At 48.4% G+C, this 20,659-nt stretch overlaps 1 protein-coding gene across 6 annotated transcripts in view; it reads left to right on the top strand.

Annotated features, from left to right (window-relative positions):
* Positions 1 to 5,352: 5,352 nt before the first annotated feature.
* Positions 5,353 to 20,659, top strand: part of TWF2 (twinfilin actin binding protein 2) — an 81,875-nt gene continuing 66,568 nt past the window's right edge. The window contains exons 1-2 of one of the 6 annotated variants that reach the window (XM_043550839.1): positions 5,353 to 5,544; positions 6,179 to 6,316. In XM_043550839.1, coding sequence (XP_043406774.1) covers positions 6,202 to 6,316 — 115 coding nt within the window. In that variant the 5' untranslated portion in view covers positions 5,353 to 5,544; positions 6,179 to 6,201. Of the gene's footprint in view, positions 5,545 to 6,178; positions 6,317 to 8,162; positions 8,321 to 11,429; positions 11,464 to 20,659 lie in introns of those variants that run through there. The other 5 variants (XM_037903797.2, XM_043550840.1, XM_007061855.4 and 2 more) reach the window with 5 other exon arrangements.

Here is a 20,659-nt window from a genome sequence, read left to right as displayed (position 1 = left end):
TAGGACAGCTGTTTTCCTGATGGCTAGTAAAGATGATGTCAAAGTGGCACATTTAAGGCACTGTACGAACTTGAGCAACCACTGAAGGACAAAACCAGAATGAAAGAGGTCCTTGGCGTAGGTTAGAAAAGGGCAGTGGTCTGAGCACAGGACTGCGAGTTAGCAATTCCTGAGGCTAGTGCTAGCTCTGACACTGACTACCTCTATGGTCTTGGGTAAGTCATTTAATGCAAGGGCAAATTAAATGGTCCTCTGACCCTCCAAAACTACTGGATTCCCCCCAAAGCACTGAGCAACTTCTTCCACTCCCACACTGCTTGCTCTTCTCCGGTCTCCTACACAGAGCTTTCCACCCCATGTCTACAGTCTTTCCTTCCCCAGCCCAGAGAACATATTAGTTTCTTGCTAACTCGTGGCTGTGTGGGTTCCAAGCAGATCTCCAGGCCTGGATCCCTTACCGCCCAATCCTGCTGCTTTGCAGGACTCCGCTCTGGCTCTGAATCTGCTGCATTGTCCTGTCTGCACCTCCCCCATGGAGATAATATTTACCATCCTACCTAACGGGACTTCAGGGTTGTGAGGATTAATTTGTGTCTGTAAAGTTATCTAAGAGCTAAGTATTGTCACCAAGTCTGACATAGACACCTCCCTTGGGTCCCGGGACGTTGCTGTTGAATGCCCGTGTTTCCCAATAGCATTTGTTATGATTCCCACCCTGGAAAATGGGGCAGTTAATACACATTTTGGGTTCTGCATTTTCATTACCTATTAGACCAGCAGTCCCAACCTGTGGCCCCGAGAGTACTCAATAATGGCCTATGGAAAAATGGCACTGGCTCATCTCCACCTAGGCCTTGTCTTCATCACTAGCCTATGTAGTGCCCCCTCTCCACCTGGTTACCTCCTTTAATGCCAATCCGCTTACAGGTTTTGATGGCCAGGTCTGGGTTCTTTTGGATCCCGCCACCCACTCAGTGGGGTGTATCTTTTTTCTTTTTTTCCTATGAAATTATTTGGTGGTGCCTCCACCCCCCTCACTCCTTCCTGGCAGGGTCACCAGGGCAGCTTGGGTGGAAAATTCTAACTACAGAGTAATCCCCACTTACTTGCCAGGTAGTTGGAGACTTCCAAGAAATAACACAAGCACATAAAAATATATTCAACACAAGGGTGGAGTCGGGGCGGGGCCAGGGGCGGGGGGGGAGAGCACCCACTGGTGCTGGGGAAAGTTGGCGCCTATGGATGGAGCCCTGGCCCCCATAAAGTCAATGGGAGTTTTGCCATTGACTTCCGTTCTGCTAGGATTTTACCCCTTGCTTCTTACTGCTTTTCCAGGCCTCAAGGAGAAACAGCTGAAAACAAAGAGTTTGGCATTGTATTGCCGAGAGTTTGCCTCAACACCATGCAACTTAAAACTACAGCTGCCTTGTCTTCACGAGGGCTGTGACATGGGTTAAAAATACCCCTTTTTCCAAGTGAAGGCACAGCCTAGATGACCACACTAGTCCTGCTGTGATAACTGGGCCTCCAAACGTACCCTAATTGTGAGCTCATCCGTAAAATGTGAGTGAAAGTTCATACGAGATCACAATTTAGCCAGAGCTCAGGACAGCTCCCAGGATTAGGACACAGAAGGCACAATTGTGTTATGCTGGATCACGGGGTCTCAGGAGATGGCAGGGGTGGCAGCTGTGTGAAGTTTGCTCCTTCCCTTTCTCTTGTCTCTCAGTCACTCACACTGCAGTAACCAGATTTCCCCCCAAAGTCCTTTTGGGGGACCCCAAATGGGAGTGACGGGTGGAATAGCTCAGCCCTTCATTACTTTGTTCACCAATTAGACCTAATTTCTGACACAGCTATTTTGGTTTATTGATTTCTGGTCTCACACTGTTCTTGTTTACCAGGCATGATCTTAACACAGCTAAAATTTATATCCGTCGGCCTTTCGTTTGGGCTAATTCAGTCCTTCTGTCTCTTTTTTAGCACCTTTTCCCATCTACATTTGTTATTATAGGCTATTGTGATCTGGCCAGACAGAGGGACTCAGATGACATTATCACTTCCACTGGCTCTGGCTAAATCCCAGCCGCCACCTGGGATGTGAGACTTTTGTCTCTCCCATAAGTCCTTTTCCTTCCCACCTTATTTCTTCTCTTTCCTATCCCTCTCCTTTTTCCTTCTACCTAATCTGAGTTTGTCTTAGCCAGCCAAGACTGTATATTTTGCAGCACCACTGTAAGCTTGTGACCAGAAAGGCAGCTCAGTGCAATGATTCCAACAGCCAGATGCTGGTACCAGCTTGCCAGGTCTTGCAGTGGCTGATAAGACTGTGTGCTGGGCCCAAACTTTTCAGCAGTGAGATTGCAATGGAACATCGACATCAAAAAGAGAACTGGATTTTCTATCCCTGCTGTTCCTTTCTTTCCCCTTTTGTGTGTTTAGTAACTTCTCTGTGCCCCTGAAAGGACAACTCCAAGAGGCCAGTGTAACTGATTGGGCTATACCAGAGAACAGGACTGGGAACAGGCCAGTCCAAGACTGGGGAAGAGCAAAGGCTGCTCTGGGTGTTGCTGTGATACATATACTAAAAATAATTATTCTGATGAAACCTAAAAGCAGAAGTGAAACTTGTGAGGGCCGGGGAGAGAAGGATGAAGCACAGAGACTTGCAATTTATGTTTGTGTTGTTCCTAGAGGTGCATGAAAGCCCACCAAAATAAAAAGATTCAATTAAAGAGACACTGTCGAATAATTTTGCACCCAGATGTGGGGTTTGAAATAAATGCTGCCATCAGTTCTTGCAAACATTTTCCTATTTGGAAATAAAACATGCTCTTGTTTAGCTTGATATTTACTCCCACAACCCCAAAATAACCACTCTGCTAGGACCAGGAAGTGAAAGTGACTATTGGCAAAAAGAGAAACTCTTTTGACTGTCCAAGTTGAATCAAGAGCAGAAAACAAATGGTGAAAAGCACATTGGATATACAAATTCTCTCTGTTTGGCTTCTTCCACGTGTTGATTGTAATGCAGCAGAGAAGGATGCTTGTTTGATTATGGTAGTGAGGCAGTGTACAGATACCCCAATGAGCACCAGAGAGCTAGGCGCCATACAGGCACACAATAAAAAGATAAACCCTGTTCCTTTGTTTTTGTCACCTGTGTAAGTATTAATTTGTATGCAGTGTAGGTGTTGCTGTGTTGGTCCAAGGATATTAGAGAGACAAGATGGGTGAGGTAATATCTTTTATTGGAGCAGCTTCTGTTGATGAGGTCAGAAGAAGAGCTGTGTAAGTTGGAAATCTTGTGTCTCTCACCAAAAGAAGTTGGTCCAATAAAAGAAGTATTACCTCACCCACCTTGTCTCTCTAAGTATTAATTTGGTAATTTACTGAATGAAACTAAACTGGTATCAGGGCAGGGGCTTAAAAGGGTTTAAGTTCATCTGCACTGTGGTTTCAGTGGTGTAACTGAATCTATTTCAAATCCATTTGGTTCCACTAGTGGAAGTTTTCTGACACAGACAAGGCCTCTGAGAAGTTCCTCTTCTTTCCCATGTCCCCTCCCACACATTGTTCCATGGAAGAAAGTAATCTGTCTTGTGACTTCGAACCTGTTCCTTAAGCAGCAAAGCTGGTGTCATTGCCAGTAGGTGGTGCTAGCTGATTTGAGCATCTTTGTGCTGTTCATTCAGGGAGAGCAAAGAACCTGCTCTGCTAGCAGTGGGTTTTTCTGGAGGTGAAGATGAAGGGAGTGGGAGAGAAGCAGCAAACTGCATGTTGTACTCTAAGATTTGGCCTTTCTAAGTTTTAGGGAAGAGAGACTGTCTGTGGTACACCCACACTATGCAGTTCTGGTAACCCCATCTCAAAAAAGATATGTTAGAATTGGAAAAGGGTACAGAAAAGGGGGGGAGGAATGAGTAGGGGTATGGAACAGCTTCCATATGAGGAGAGATTAAAAAGACTGGGACTTTTCAGGTTGGAAAAGAGATGACTAAGGTGGGATGATAGAGGTCTATAAAGTCGTGACTGGTGGAACAAAGTGAATAACGAAGAGTTATTTACTCCTTCACATAACACAGGAACCAGGGCTAACCCAGTGAAATTAACAGGCAGCAGGTTTAAAACAAACAAAAAGTACAAAATGTACAGTCAACCTGTGGAACTCATTCCAGGGGATCTGTGAAGACCAAGATTATCACAGGATTCCAAAAAGAACTAGATAAATTCATGGAGGATAAGTCCATCAATGGTTATTAGCCAAGATGTTCAGGGATGCAACCCCATGTTCTGGGTGTCCCTAGCCTCTGATTGCCAGAAGTTGAGAGTGGGCGACAGGGGATGGCTCACTCGGTGATTGCCTGTTCTCTTCATTCCTTCTGGGGTACCTGGAATTGGTCACTGTCAGAAGACAGGAAACTGGTCTAGCTGGATCATTGGTCTGACCCACTATGGCTGTTCTTATGTCCCCTTTTTTTCCAGTGTTATCCTTGTCCTATGTCTTCCTACAGCTTCTCTTGACACCATATTGCCCTGGCAGGATTACTCAACTGCCCTTCTCTGCCCAGTACACTATCTCTTTTGCCCTCTGTTCCCAGCCTCCTCTCCTCAGGAATCTTAGTTAGGGTCCCTCCTCAGACCCTTCATCTCCTTATCTAGGCTAGAGACAGACCTATCCATGTCGATAAGGCAAAAAGCCTGAAAAATGTGGATACAATACAGATTAAATCTGCATGCAATATGCATACATTTCAAAGGGAGTGTCCCACTGGACCCCTCTCCCTATCAAAATCCACCAGCTCCTCTCAATTCCATCCCAACTCTCCATCACTGCCCTTAGGTCACCCACTTGACTCAAGCTTCTCCCCCAACACCTCCTGCTGCTACTCTGCCCCCTGCTCTCCCTTTCCTCTGCCCCCCTTCCCCTCCTGTGCCCCTATTCCCCTTCTGCTGCTGCTGTTTCTCCACAACCTCCACTTAAGGATGAAATGTGTATGGAACATGCACAGACATCTGCCAGTCTGCCCCACAACTTAATCAATTTCCCTCCCAAAGCCAGCAATGCTCCCCAGTATCCCCATAACACCTGTCATACTTCTTCATTTCCCCTGGGCCTAGCCAAGCTCCCTCTGCATGGCAGTACTTCAGAGATGCTTTTTTCCACCTTGGGGCTCAGAAATCCGGCTCCTGCTCTCAGCTTTGCTCAGTTCCTACCAAATCTCTGATGGGAGGAGTTGAAGGCAGGGAGGGCACTGATTGGCTGGCAGAGGAAGGCGTGACAGAAGCATCAAGCCCTGCCCACCCTGGCAGCCAGCTGTAAAAGTTGGAGCAGAGGCAGAAGGGGCTGCAAGGCTAGAGGTTAGGTAGGAGGGGATGTGTAAGTGTGCCAGGCATCAGGATTGAAATGCTTAGGTTCTCTGGAGCCACAGGTGTGATGGATTGACTCACAAGTAGGTGTCTTCAACCTGGTGATGAGCTGGAGGAGGTGAATCAAGCCACAAGTTTCCTAAGGAAGGAGAAAGACACCCGGGTCAGCACCTGGTCAGTAGAGGGCCCAGTGTGACACACAGCAATCAGGACCGGGAAGGGTTACAGTGAGCATCAGGATAGAGGCTGCAAAGGGAAGATCAAGGAACAATCTCTGAGGGGTGGCAGCAGCAGCAGCTAGAACCCCAGAGGGTAGGAGCCAGGAGTGGCCGTGAGCTGGCCCACAGCAGGACTGAGAAGGGGAGAAGAGCAGCTCAGCTGTATAACTGCCTGGTGGATCTGGAGAACTCAAAGTCAAGGTCAAGGATGTGGTGGTAGGGTCAGGAAAGTCAGTGTAGGAGCCTGCAGGGAAAACTGGCACTGAAGCAACCCCCAGCTGGCAAAATGTGCAGTCACAGGTGGCTAGCAATGCCAAGGGAAGGCCTTGTGAAAACAGCACTTCTCCCAGAATCTAAAATAGCAGCTGTATTAAAAAGCTGTATTGGGAGAAGAGCCTCTGGGAACCAGGCAGAGGAGGCTCAGGGATGGGGTATCTGCCACTTTTAATGGTGCAGCCTCCAGCAAAGACTGCCGGGCACTTACAGGGGCTATTTTAGAGGGGGATTTACCCAACCCAGGGTTGGAAGTGGGCACATCAGGTCAGATGCTGGGGCAGGAGTGTGTAGCTGTAGCTCTCCTCTCTATCCAGGAGAAACCCCCAAATGTGGTTTAATGGGGACAACCAATGCTGGGAGCTCAGGTGATGATGCAATAGGCCCCATGTGTCACCAGGTGGTTAGAGGCAGAGATCAGCACAAGCAGGACTGGGACGAGGGTAGGCAAGCAGGTGGGTCACTGACTTGCATGGGGTGCAGTGCAGCTGTGCTGCTGGGCTTTTTCTTTTTCCTCTGCTCTGATTGGCCACCCTCTTTATTTTGCTCGGCTGGTTGCCTGGCTGGTGGGGTTGGGGTCTTTTTTGCTTGGTGGAGGGGGCAGCAGCAAAAACATTTTTCACCCTGGCTGGCAATTCAGCTATGGCTGCTCCTCAGCCGAGGCTGCTGAGGCCAGTTTGTTTCCTCTCCAAGAGAGGGCTGGACTTGAAGGGGCACCTTGGGGACAGGCCCTGAGGGACAAGGTTTCCATATTATTGGGCAGCACCCAGTGGAGTCTATTGAGGGCTATAATAAGGCTGGGATGTTGGCTCACTTTTTCTACTGGTCCCACCTTAGTGAAGCTCTCCTGTCAATGCTGCAGATGTCCGAGTTCAGTGGGCACCGATACAGGGTGCAGCCTGTTGGGCCTGGCTTCAGTCTTCCAGTGCCCCTTCACCTGACCAGGCGTGGGACAGGGTCTGAGCAGTAGCATGACCTAGTGTGTAGGGCACCTAACTAGGACTTGAGAACCCGGGGATCTATTCCTGGCTCTGCCAGGCACGTGCCAGCCCCAATGTTGATTTCTATTTGTGCATGAGCATGGGATGGGGCTGGCTGGGACAAGGTGTGTGTACAGCACCCAGCACAGTGTGGGGCAGGGGCAGTGCAAGGTGTGTGTACAGTGTCTAGCACAGTGAGGGCTGGCTGGGACAAGGTGTGTGTACAGCGCACAGCACGGGGCAGGGACGAGGTGTGTGTACAGTGCCCAGCAAGGCGCAGGACAGGGGTTGTCATGAGGTGTGCATACAGAGCCTAACAGAGCATGGGGGAGGGGCTGGGACATGTGTCTATAGCGTCTAGAACAGTGTGGGGTAGGGGCTGTGACAAGGTGCTTACAGCGCCTTGCACAGAGTGGAGTGGAGGCTGGGACAAGGTCTGTGTACAGTGCCCAGCACGGTGTGGGGCAGGGGCTGGGACAGGGTGTGTACAGCACCTAGCACAGCACAGAGGAGGGGCTGGGACAAGGTGTGTGTACAGTGACCAGCACAGCATGGGGCAGGGGTTGGGACAGGGTGTGTGTACAGCACCTAGCACAGCACAGAGGAGGGGCTGGGGTAGGGAGCACCCAGTACGACGTGGGGGAGGAGCTGTGACGAAGTGTGTGTACAGCACCCAGCATGGGGCTGGGCAGGAGCTGGGACTAGGTGTGTGTTCAGTGCTCTGCATGATGCAGAGCAGGGATGAGGGGGGTGTGCAGAACCCAGCATGGGGCGGGGCAGAGGCTGTGATGAGGTGGGTACAGCGCCCAGCACGGTGCGGAGCAGGAGCTGTGACGAGGTGCGCGTACAGAGCCTAGCAGAGCATGTGGCAGGGGCTGGGACGAGGTGTGTGTGCAGCGCCCGGCACGGGGCGGGGCAGGGGCTGGGACGAGGTGTGTGTGCAGCGCCCAGCACGGGGCGGGGCAGGGGCTGGGACGAGGTGTGTGTGCAGCGCCCAGCACGGGGCGGGGCAGGGGCTGGGGCGAGGTGTGTGTGCAGCGCCCGGCACGGGGCGGGGCAGGGGCTGGGGCGAGGTGTGTGTGCAGCGCCCGGAGCGGGCCAGGGACAAGACGCGTGTACAGCGCCCAACACAGCCCACTCCCCCAGCTGGCACGAGGCCGTTCCCCGTGTACCGGGGCCCGTAAGGCCCATGGCTAGCTGGCTAAGCGAGTCCGGGTGCTCCGCCCATCGCAGCCCTGCCAGGGGCGCAGCCCCCTCACCCCGAGGGCTCCCCAGGTCTCTGGGCTGTGCAGGTTCCGGGCCCCCCGCGGGCCCCACCGCCCTGCCTAGGGGCGGAGCCCAGCCAGGCCCCGCCCCGCAGAGGCGGTGGAACCCGGAAGCGGGCGGCGCTGCTGCTAGAGCCGTTTCCTGCCCGGGACGCAGCGGCCAGGGCGGGAGCGGAGCCGAGCGGAGCCATGGCTCACCAGACCGGCATCCACGGTAAGGGCGCGGGGCCGCTCGGCCGGGCCGGGCCGGAACGGAACCTTCTGTCACCGCGCGGACCGGGCCGCAATACCCGCCCGGGCCGGACCTCCCTTGGCCCTGGCTGCGCTGCCGCGGCTCCCTGGGGGTCCGGGCTGCGCCCCCCAGCCTACCCTCTCCCTTATTGATGCCCTTCTAGCGGGACCCTGTGGAGCCTGGAGCAGGATCTCTGCCCCAGGGGGGTTGCATGTCTCCTCGACGCGCCTGGCTCCCCACGTGCCCTATGTACTGCCCGACCCACAGCAGCGCCCCTTCTCCAGATCTTGGCCCTGTACAGCCCGTAGACCCACAGCAATAGGTGTCCCTGGGGAGCTTGTGTATCCCACTCCCTCCTCCTACTGGCAATCATATTTCTGCTGTTTAGTAGTTGTATTGCGGTAATGCCTGGGAGCCCCAGACCCCACTGTGCCAGGCTCTGTACAGATGCAGACCAAAAAGAGAGTCCTTGCCCCAAAGCGCTTACAAGCTAAGTACAGAGCCTGTATGTGCTGTCTGTACTGGCATCCTGCCCTTATATTCTTAGGTGTGTGTATGTGGTAGTATCTCGGCTATAAAGCCTATAGACTTGCCAGGGCATCTGTCCTCCATGGCTTAAACATCCTGCCTCTCACTAAGCCTTCAGCATCTTCCCTTCTACAGCACTGAGCTTGGTATGGCTGCAGCATCTTCTCTCCTATGGTTTCTATAAATGTTCCCTGCCAATATTTGGTTTTATAGAAAATGGGTGCAAATGCATCCTATAGATATCTTAGTGTCCTGTCTTTGTAAGTGTCCTAGTAAGCTGTTTATCAATAACTTTGTCCATCTGAATGTTCTTGCTTTTCCTTTGCTGCTCCATTATCTCGTAACAACACGTTTAGCTCTGCAGTGTGAATCATAATCTCGGGAACCATTTCGCTTTCTGCAAAGCAGGTGGCTGCTTGATTTGTGTGTGTTATTTTTTAACGTGGTCCCACAAAAGTCTAGTTGAAGCTTAAATAGTATCTAAGTTTTTAGATTTACTTGGATCTCATTTCAACTCTAGATATGTCATGGCTGTGAAAGTTTGAAGAGAGTTCAGGGTTTGATCCAGAACTAAAGGCAGCAGTGCCTTGCTAATGTGGGGATGGAGGGCAGGGGAGGAGTTGAAATATTCATCTCCCATACCTTTTACTCTCTTATTTGTAACAATTTTACAAAGAATTTCCAGGGAACAGACAGGCATACAAAGCCAGACTTGATGATAAACGCATTACATCTCTCAAAACTGCATGAGACTGTCCCAGCAGCATCACTTAAAGATCCACTAATATCTAATCAGGCCCAGATTAAAGAATTTGGGGGTCCTATGCGTTGTGGAAATTGGGGAGGGGCATCTTCCTTAAAGTGACACCACCCCATAGAGACCCCAGAATGCCATTCTTTGCCCAACTCACACACAGACCTCCGAATGCCCCTTGCTGCCTGCATATACGGCAACAACCTTCTGACAGCTCTCACGCACATCCCGGCAACTCTGACATATATCTGACTCACGGCTGCCCCCAGCTCCTCCACTCACCAGCTACAGGGTCCAACACTCCCATCTTTTGCCTGGGATTCACTGGGGTCCTTCATGCTCAGCACTCTGCTGCCCTCCCAGACTAGGGAAGCTCCTCCCAATCCTGGCTGCCCAGCTCCACTCACTCACATTGCCTGTCTGGTATTCACATGGACGCACACTGCTCTGGTTTGGCCCAGCTATCCATCCGTTCCACAGTCAACCTGTGGAACTCTTTGCCAGAGGATGTTGTGAAGGCCAAGACTATAACAGGGTTAAAAAAAAGAACTAGATAAATTAATGGAGGATAGGTCCATCAATGGCTATTAGCCAGGGTGGGCAGGGATGGTATCTGTAGCTTCTGTTTGCCAGAAGTTGGGAATGGGTGATTGGGTGGATCACTTGATGATTACCTGTTTTGTTCATTCCCTCTCGGGCACCTGGCATTGGCCACTGTTGGAAGACAGGACAGTGGGCTAGATGGACCTTTGGTCTGACCCAGTATGGCCGTTCTTATGTCAGTAGTGTTACGTCCTTGAGTGTTTAAAAACTTGGCTAAATCAGAACACTGTTATTACTGTTGGAAACAGTCACTGCATTGGTTGTCTATGCTACTAATAGAAATATTCTAGCATGGACAGCTCTCGATGGCAGAGAGTAGTGCACTGGTATGGTGGTTTTGTAATCTACAGGAAGCCCTTAGATCAGCTATTCAGCTGTACAAGTTTAGGCAGATCCCATCCCTTCAAAGCAGATCCCAGTCCTGAATGGGCATTAACAACTGAGAATGCAACCAAAAGATACATTTGTGGGTGTGTCACTGCGTCCCTAGTTGCTGAGGCTATATGTCTTATGGCCAGCCAAACATTTCATGGGACCAGCCAGAGTTAACTTCCTGGATTTCAGGTGTACTCCTGGTCCTTTGATAAGTCCCATCCCAGTTGATAGAATATCTGGTTGGAGCCTTTGTTCTAGAAGCTTTGTTCCAAAGTTCTTAACGCTACTGTTTAAGTGCCAATTCTGTGTTCACCTTTTACAGATTTGCAGGTGCCTCTGGGCTGGAACATGACTACCAATCTGCAACAGCAAACCTACACGACTTTTTGTTTGTTTTAGCAAGAGGAAGGAATGCTTTCCTCTGGGGGTTGGGTTGGAGGAATTTCAATAGTCAGAATATAGTTCCCTAAATTAGTCTGGTTATTACGTTGGCGCTAACAGCCCTAGTCTAGCCACGGGATCTTTAATGAGCATGTGTGATCAGGGTATTGGTTTTGTGTCTCCCCTCCACTACCACAGTGCCCCCTAAAACGGCTGTGGAGCCCTGGTGCCGTATTTACTTCTAGGGGCCATGGGGGTGATACTTAGAATGCTTCCCTTGAATTTCCTTGGAGGCTTCTCCAAATTCTGACTACCCTGAGGGGGCAGCTATTTTTTGGATATTAGTAAGAATTATCTTTTTAATGTCCTCTAGAACTTCTTTGGTGGCAGCTGACTGTTCCTGAATGAAGAAGGTAGCTTCAGAAAAAATAGCCAGACAGTTGACGGAGGGAGGCTAAATGAGCCATGGGAGGTGATGGTAATTGTACGTGGATTTAAGAGTCCTAACTGTGTGGGGCTTTTCATTACTTTATATTGTTTTTCTACCTGGTAACTAACTTACAATATTAATCAAGACTTAAAATGTTGCATAAATTAAGCAACACCGTCATTATGAGAGCATAGAAGTTAGAGATGCAACCTCTGAGGTCGTCTTGTCCAAGGGGATGAACAAAGCACGATTGTTCTCTAAAGTATATACTTCAGTGTTTTGTCCAGTCTGATTTTAATGAATCAAGCAGTGATGCTTCTTCCACTACCCTGGATAGAGTGGGCAGTATAATAGATCTCAGTAATACTGAATGTTTCCTTATATTAAACACATTGGTGTGATCTTTTTGCAAGTGTGTTGAATTTATGGTCGCTGTTACTTAGTGGCTCAGCCACTTTCTTCCTGTATAAACTTCTGTTACTCAAGGATAAAGCCAAGAATAGCCTCTTCCTTTGTATACTCCAGAAAGAACTGTATTGAGAAACGGTTATTGAGGGTATTACATATTTGTTACTCTAGGCTCTTCTGATGCAATGATCTATGACTCATTATATTGGATCTCAGCATTCTGGCATAACCATCAATGTTGTTATCCAGTGGCTAGGACACTCCTCTTTGTCATGGGCTATCCAGGGTGCTCTGCCAGAGTGCTGCCTCCTTCATCTGGAATAAGGGTGGAGTCCATGGCCAGTCCAGTCCTATACATCTCTGCTAAGGCTGCCAATCCTGGTGTGAATTTAGATGCTGGATCCCTGCTACCAGAAACTGGAGTGAAACCCATCGGTTCACTTCACAAAAGCCAGTAAGCAGCCATCAGACAGGAATGAGTTCCAGCCATTATGGGCGGAACTTGAGCTGATGACCTGCGTGGGGAGAGGGAGGAGAAGCTCCATATCCCATGTCATGTGCACAGCATTATAATGTAGCCCAGTAGGTCACAGAAATAAAGAAAAATACAAGAGTAGATTAAGCCTTGCACCTCCTCCCCCTTCTCTTCGCTCCACTCTCAGACCAGGTGCATTCTTCACTGGGCAGAATAGAGTTAATTCCAAAGTTAGTCAATTTTATTTCCCCCATCCTCTGAAATCTCTCAAGGGTTGGTGTGGTCAGGTTCCTGAGAAGTGACTCATAGTGCCCGCCCTTACAGTCAGCCATGAACCTGGTGCTGTTTTGGTCTCTCTCCAGGGCAATAAACATCATCACTTCCTGTCTTCCTTGTAGCCCAGTTACACACCCTTTCCCTCCTCAACCTGCAAGTTAACAGGAAGGAGGTTTGAATTTCTTTTTAAGTAATTGCAGATCAGCACCACAGTGACAGACGAGAACAGTGGGTAGAACCCCTTTGTATCCCACACAGTTTGACTTTGTCTAGTCAGTAGCAAATAGTGGTGCAGCTGCCTGCCTCTAGCACTGTCTGGCCTGGGGAAAGCTAACCTGGTTTTAAAATTTCCCCTGGTAGGATTTAGCTGTGAGAGTGAAATCTGGGTTAATACCTCCAGATTGTCCCGCCAGGAACCTTATTAGCACATCTGAGGTGGTTTCTGGACATGTAATGAACCATGTTAAGTCAAAATCATGTATGAAACAATCTCCCTTAATAAGTCTCAGACGTTATTGTGGGACAAGCTTGTAGTGTGGTTTCAAAACTGAATTATGTGGATGCACACTGTGCTACTGAACTTCCAATGGCATGCTTTACCCCAGTGTAGAAGGTGGCAGAGTGGGAAAGGCTTAGCGCTCTCTGTCCGTTGCAGGCTAAAGCACCCAGTGCCATTTGACCTGAGCCTTCCTCTGTCCTTTGGGAGGCAGTAAATGATGGTTGGCTCCACGCACATTCAGTGCTTCATGTTAAAACTTCTAGGAGGTAGACGTTTCCTCTTTACATATACATCTGCTTATCAAATGCCTGAGACACTGAGCTCAGGCTGTGGCAGTGCTTTAAGGAAATCTGCTGAGTGTGTTTCATATCTTTTTGTCCTCTCCTGCTATGGAGAGATTTCCCACGATAGTGCTGCTATTGTCGTCTTTTTCCTCCTGTAAAGAATGGATGATGTCATGTCAGAAATGGTGATGGCTTGAATCTGATTCCAGTGTTGCTTTCTCTTGTGAATGTCTGAGGTTTTCCCCATTAGGTGCTGCAAGATGGAAAGATGAACAAATACGGGGGATCTTTACTAAGTGCCAGGCTGGCTTAGTGGAATATCATTTTCCCAGTGCTTATCTCAGCACTTGTGTCTTCAGCTCTCCATTGTGGGGACTCCAGCATGCAGGAATTCAGGTGCCACCTTTACCTTCCCTGTTGCCCAGTCCCAGATTTATAGGCATGACTTTTCAATCTGGCAGGACACAGCAGTTGGGGCAAGGCCCTGAGCCAGGGCCAAATACTAGCAGAGCAGAAAGCATGAAGTGACGTGAGAATAATTTCTTCAAGATAGGTAAAACTTTTCAGGGCCTCCGTTCCCTGATTCAGCATGTCCGATATCTAAAAATCGGCACTGATACAAGGTGCCAGCTCAGCAGGCTTGTGTGAGGCAGTTCTAAATTTGTGTCTGCAAGGAAGGAGAGCAGAGAGACATGTCTGCACATAAGGAAGGCTGCAGAAATAATGGGATAGAGTCTCGGCCCAAATATGCTCCCTTAAATCCCTTGTTGGGGGAGGTGTCGCCAGCAGGCATAGAGCTGGCTACTATGCCTCCTTTCCCCATAGCCCCCAGTGCATGGGATGGGCATGATGAGGGAGTGACTAGAGTGTATTTATCTCCAGCTGGCATATAGTTCCTAGGGAACTGTACGCAGCTGGCATAAGTTAGAGCAGCCCCCAGACTGCTCCTGACTTATACGTGAGCTGGAGCAGAAAATCACGGGTCAGTTACCCTGACTGCCCCCACCCTCTGCTCTGCTGTGGAAGCTAAACACAGCAAAACAAATTGTTCCCAAGAATATCTTAGGTGGGACCTGCAAATTATTGTTATATGTAGATATGTTTTGCTTTGTAGCTGGGGATAACTTTCCTCCTCTGATCCCATTGGGTTTCATAGTGACCTTTCTCTAGTGCTTGCTCTTGCAATACCTGCCTTGCTGAAACAATAGATGCTACTTTGTTTACTTCATACTCAATGCCTACTACATGAGAGGACAGGAGCTGTAACAAAGGGTTGGGCTGTCCAGATGGCACAGAGTAAATAAGAAAAGATATCTTATTACAGGATTCAGATAATCCATTGGACTTCATTTGTGACTCAGTCTTATGGAAATTCCACATGAGGGCTTGGGGAGGAAGTAACAATTAAATACAGGCTGACAGGGTGGTCAGTTTGAAGTAAAAGCAGCCCAGCTGGGTGTCCTGGAAGAAGGAGAGTCCTTTGAGTTTTCCATTGCTGACTTTTCAAGAAGTTTGACCTCATCTCAAATGTGGGGCTACCTTCCTGCTCTTATGAAGCTGTGGATATATAAGGTTTGTCTCACTTTAATTGTCCCTTGTTAATGAGAGAACCTGCCAGCCATTAAAATGACCTAGATGGAGTGTCCAGCTTCTCATCAGGCTGGAAATCACATGCAAACTTTAAAGAGCGAGGTACATAACCATTGGAATATCTTATCAAAGAATGTGGTGGATTCTCCATCATGGCAATTCTTAAATCCAGACGGGATGTTTTTCTTAAAAGCGCAGACAGAAGTTTATGGGCTTGATGCAGAAATTACTAGGAGAAATTCTGTGGTCTGTGCTATGCAGGAGGCTCAGACTAGATGTGCTTTTATGCTTTCAAATCTGGGGATCTTATGTATCTTACTAAAAGAGACATTGGCTTTCATATAGGACCTGATCCAAAGCCCACTGAAGTCCTGGGAGGCTTTCCATTGACGTCACTGCATTTTGAAAGAGGCTGTAACATACACTGACTTGAACACAGCATATTTTCCCTCCCCCAATTTTTACTCTTTAAGGGGGACTGAAAATGCAGATTTAATCCCAGAGTGAACACACTTCCCTAGAAACTGCTGCAACTGTGGCATGTGATCAGTTTTGCTGCAAAAGACCAATGGACGTGAAAAGCAAGCAAGCAGAGAGAATTAGATGACCTCCCCCATGGCTGTTGGTCCAGTTCCTGTTCAGTTCCCCTGTCCACCACCTCACTGCTGTACATCTGAACAGTAGCTTTCATAGACCCTGTAAGAACCTGCAGGACTAAAACCTGGGGATTCTGGGCTGCCAGCACTTCTGTGTTGTCACCAGACCCTCAAACTGGGTTTCTGCTGTGGGACCCTGTGAGACTAGACACTGCAGGAAGTACCGCCCAATGGAGCCTCTGTAGTGGGCCTCTGAAGCCCACTGATTGGCCCATGCCAGTATACAAACCAAGAAGCCGTCTCAGGGAGCTGTCTGAGCAACGATGCAGACTGCCTGCTTGCTTCGGCTCCAGACCTTTTTCTTACCGTGAACCCCTGACTGACTCCTGACTCTGGCTCTGCAACTCCTCTCCTGATCGCAACTTGGTAACTGACCCCTGCACACGGGCTGCCTAGGCCCTGACACCAGCCCTGATAGAAGCTGAGAGGACTTGCAAGTTCAGGTGGCTCTTCAGGTCTACTGACATCTACCGCCTGGCAGTTAGAAATGACTATAGAGCTCTTTAATGCATAAGAGATTCTGGAGGCTGTATTCTACACCCATAGATTCAAGTGATTCCCATGGATGTCAGTGGGACTTACTTCTGTCCTAGTTGGGGAGAATAGGGCCCCAGGAGTAGTAAGCTGAAAGACTGGATGTGAACTAAGTCCAGCATTGACACCTGGCTCTATTTATATACATGGATGCAAGAGAATATTGTAAAGCTCTGAGCTCCAACCCTGGTTTCTTTGTTGGGAGGGAGGAAAAACTAAAGAACAAACCCACCAAAGAATGGGTTCGGGAAGCAAAGTGAAGGAAAAGAATGGAAGAAACCAAGAGGGAATAAAGGGACAAGGACCATACTGTATTTTAGATCAACCTTCATATCGTTGCTCTCAATATATAAATATATCAGAGGGGTAAACGCCAGGGAGGAAGAGGAATTATTTAAATTCAGGGCCAATGTTGGCACAAAGACAAATGGTTATAACTGGCCATCAGTAAGTTTAGGCTTGAAATTAGACGAAGAATTGTAACCATTAGAGGAATGAAGTTCTGGAACAGCCTTCCCAGGGGAGCAGTGCGGGCAAAAAATCTAGCTTGTTTCAAGACTCAGATTGATAAGTTTATGGAGGGGATGGTATGCTGAGATTGCTGACTGTGGGACATGGCCCGTCCATGACTTCTATTAGTAAACATCTCCAATAGCCAGAGATGGGACACCAGATGGGGAGGGTTCTGAGTTACTACAGAGAATTCTGTCCCAGGTGTCTACATGCTGAGGGTCTAACCGAGCACTATATTTGGGGTCAGGAAGGAATTTTTGCCTACATCTGATTGGCAGAGACCCTGGGCTTTTTTGCCTTCCTCTGCAGTGTTGGGCAAGAGTCACTTCCTGGTTTGAATTAAAGTAAATGGTGGATTCTTTGTAACTTTAAGTCTTCAAGATTTAAGCACTTCAGTAACTCAGCCCAAGGCTTTTTGGCCTATTACAGGAGGTGGTGCGTGAAGTTCTATGGCCTGCAATGTGCAGGAGGGCAGAGTAAATGATCACCACAGTCCCCTCTGGACTTAGTCTGAGTCTATGCCAACTGCTTGTGCACTGCTGAGAATATCACAGACTTTGTTTCTCATCTTATTGTACCAAAATTCTCAGTGCTAATGGTCAGATCAGAGACTTCAACGCATGGAGCTTGAAAACTCAGCAAAATACTCTGTTACAAAAAGGCTCTTCCCAGGAATCTCTCCTCCCCTGGCTTGCTATAAATGTAACATGGCTGGCACGTCCTTTCCCTTACTAGGGGCATGGCATGTCTGTGTATGTTCAGTGCTGGGCTTCTGCTTTCAAGAGGTCATGATGGATATGCTGGAGGGCTGAAAAGAGGGACCAACCTGTTTGGTGTAAACTGTACTCTGAAGCACCCTCTGACAGTGGAGCAGTCAGTCATAGTCAAGATGGAGTGGAGAGCACTGTTTTTTCCTCTTTTCTGCTCATAGTGAAAAGGAGAAGTTGATTGACTTCAGCTTTCTAGTCTAGTCAAAGCACTCTTGTTTTGATCATGTATAGTAGTATCTTCTTATACTTCCTCTATTCTCAGCCATAGGAATTTGCTGGGTTTGGGGGAAGAGAATATTCTCAGCAGGTGATAGAATACAGAGTCTGCTGCTCCCTGGTGTGGGGACAGACAGTGCAGTGATAGGTGTGTTTACGGACCCAGGATTATAACAGGTTGCTTCAGGCAAACTAGGAAAAAATCCTAGGAAAGCCAGTCTGAACAAGTGAAACAGAATTGCTTGCTGCCTGCCAGACAAGTTGCTGACCCGCACTTTAAAATCCTGGTTATGATTTCCAAGCAGAGTTTGTGACTTGAGGCAGCAAATGAAAATTAGTCTGTTGCTTTCCTCTTGTAAACATCACCAAGTGGCAGAAGTAGGAGTCATTCATGTGTCCAGCCAGTTACTTTGCCACATTCCTCATCTGATTCCTCCTGCCTTTCAAGAAGCATACATGGGGCTAATTATTTGTCAGTGTGTCCCATAATGCAGTGTGGGCTTGGTTACAAGGAAACTGAGGCAAGAAGCTAAATTTTTTTTAACTTTAGTTGAAGAATGCATTTGCTGTGCATTGAAGGCACAAAGCATAAATCGGGACAACAGCTTCTCTTTGCAGATGAGAAATACGGCAAATATACAACATTTTTTCATGTTCTCTGTGGTGTATGTGTGTATATATATACATGCATGTATCCGATGAAGTGGGTTTTAGCCCACGAAAGCTTATGCCCAAATAAATTTGTGAGTCTCTAAGGTGCCACAAGTATTCCTCAGTTTTTTTTACTGATACAGAGTAACACGGCTGCCACTCTGAAACCTATTTACATTTGTGGAGCTCATAAATGAGAGAATTTCACAGTGGGTAACTTTGCAATAGATCCTACCATGGTTTCATCTCAAACCTAATAGCTGTATGTGCTCCCAAATCAGGCATTCTAATGGGTCTCTTTCTGTGCAAATGCAGTCTGTAATTGATCTGTTTTACAGGTAGGTCCATTTTTTTTCTGTCCATACCAAGACTCTACCATGTGCAGCTCTTATTTTGTACATTGGGCACCCAGAGGTGGCTGTGTGCACCATTTAATGTGTACAGATAATATGCAAATGGTTCCGAAATTGAGAGACGTTTTAAACCAAAGGAGTTTCACTTGATATTGAGCTGTAATTTTGTAGATGAGTAAATAATTAAAACCCCATGAAGTTAAGCACGTAAAGGCACCAGAGGAGAGGAAATCCCGGGGAAAGAGTGTGCTGAGAACCTTTAAGTGAAATGCAATCACAACTTGAATCTGTCCTTTGGGTCCTGGATGCCTGACACCTGATCCAAAACTCCCAGTCACTGCTTGACTCTCAGGAGATTTGGGAGGGAGAATGTTTTACAGGGTTGGAGTTCAGGCAGTAATGTGTATACTGGGGCAACTTCTTTGCTCTTCTCTGAAGCTGTCTCATTAGGCCTGTGTTTGGGACAGCATGGGTCTGTCTTGCAATCTCTCTCCATTCCCCCACAAACACAGTACAGATGCTATGGTGAGTATGACTGAGCCCTGATGAAGGTTGTGTGGGCCAGACTAGTGTCCTGTGTCAGGCAACTGAGGAAAGGTGGAACTAATTCTGATTGGAAAAGAGGATGAGTTGAGGAGACAGAGGCTTTCAGAATTTATGCCAAGGAAAGCTAGTCATTTAGTGGTAAATAGCTCCTAAACCAGTCACCTGTTGTGAATTAGGGACATGATTTGTAAGCCAGGAAAGGAGCTATATGTATTAGAGCTTATAGGAAAAAAAATAGGACCAAACTTAATGGAAAATTCAAAAGAGTTTTCATTCTTGTCACAGATTTTTTTTCCATTTGCTGCTGTAATTTTTGTTGAATTTTAGTTTCAAAATCAGTAGGTTTCTAAAAGGAAAACGGTTTTGACCGCGGTCAGATTAAACATCAAGTGGGATTTTTTCAGTCCCAACTGTCGATCTGAGAGCACTCAGGTGAAATAGCGTTTTGCAGAGAGACCAGGCAACATTTCTGTTGTCGAGTTACATTGCAAACTTTTGAAATATGGAAAACTTGCAAAAACCCCTGGTTTCGACAAAAGGCCCTTCTCGAGTAAAGTACTCTTTCTTTCATAAAATGTCGACGAGCACTAACAAATGCTGAACTTGGGCAGAACTGTTCCCACAAAGGGTATGCCTTCACTGCAGAGTTAGCATGAGCTCTTACCCAGGTGTTGCCCCCATCCCTGTTCCTGTACACTCACCCCTCTCATCTAAGATAAGTGGTGCTTTACACCCAGGCTAGCTGGTCCCGTTGAGGGTGTGGGCTAGAGCTTGGGTTCTGCTTTCACTCACTTTGCAATGAGGATTCAGGCTAAATCACTCTAATGCTGCTAGTCCTCCAGTGCCCTCCCGCAATTCCCCCTGTGTGCCTAGAACAGGGGTGGCCACCCTGGCTCCGGAGCCACATGCACCTCTTCAGAAGTTAATATGCGGCTCCTTGTATAGGCACCCCGACTCTGGGGCTGGAGCTACGGGCGCCAACTTTCCAATGTGCCGGGGGGTGCTCACTCCTCAACCCCTGGCTCGGCCACAGGCCCTGCCCCCATTCCACCCCTTCCCACCAACTCCCCTGAGCTTGCTGTGCCCTCACTCCTCTCCCTCCCCCTGAGGGCCTCCTACACCCCACGAAACAGCTGATTGGGAGGTGCGGGGAGGAAGGGGGAGGAGCTGATTGGTGCTGCTGGTGAGTGGGAGGCTCTGGGTGGGGGAGTGCTGATGGGGGCTGCTGACGTATTACTGTGGCTCTTTGGAAATGTACATTAGTAAATTCTGGCTCCTTCTCAGGCTTAGGTTGGCCACCCCTGGCCTAGAAAGATAGACAGTTCTCTAGGATGACCATATTTCCCAAGGAGAAAACTGGACTCCCCCAGCCACTCGCCCGAGAGGTCCCCCCTTCAATGCTGTTGCTGGTTGCTGGAACCCTGCCCCCCCGCAGCAGGCCGTTGCCCCTTGCTGGAACCCTGTGCCTCCCCCTCCCCC

Source organism: Chelonia mydas, chromosome 7, assembly GCF_015237465.2.
Source record: "Chelonia mydas isolate rCheMyd1 chromosome 7, rCheMyd1.pri.v2, whole genome shotgun sequence".
Taxonomy (NCBI): Eukaryota; Metazoa; Chordata; order Testudines; family Cheloniidae; genus Chelonia; species Chelonia mydas.
This window is presented reverse-complemented; position numbering and strand designations above follow the sequence as displayed.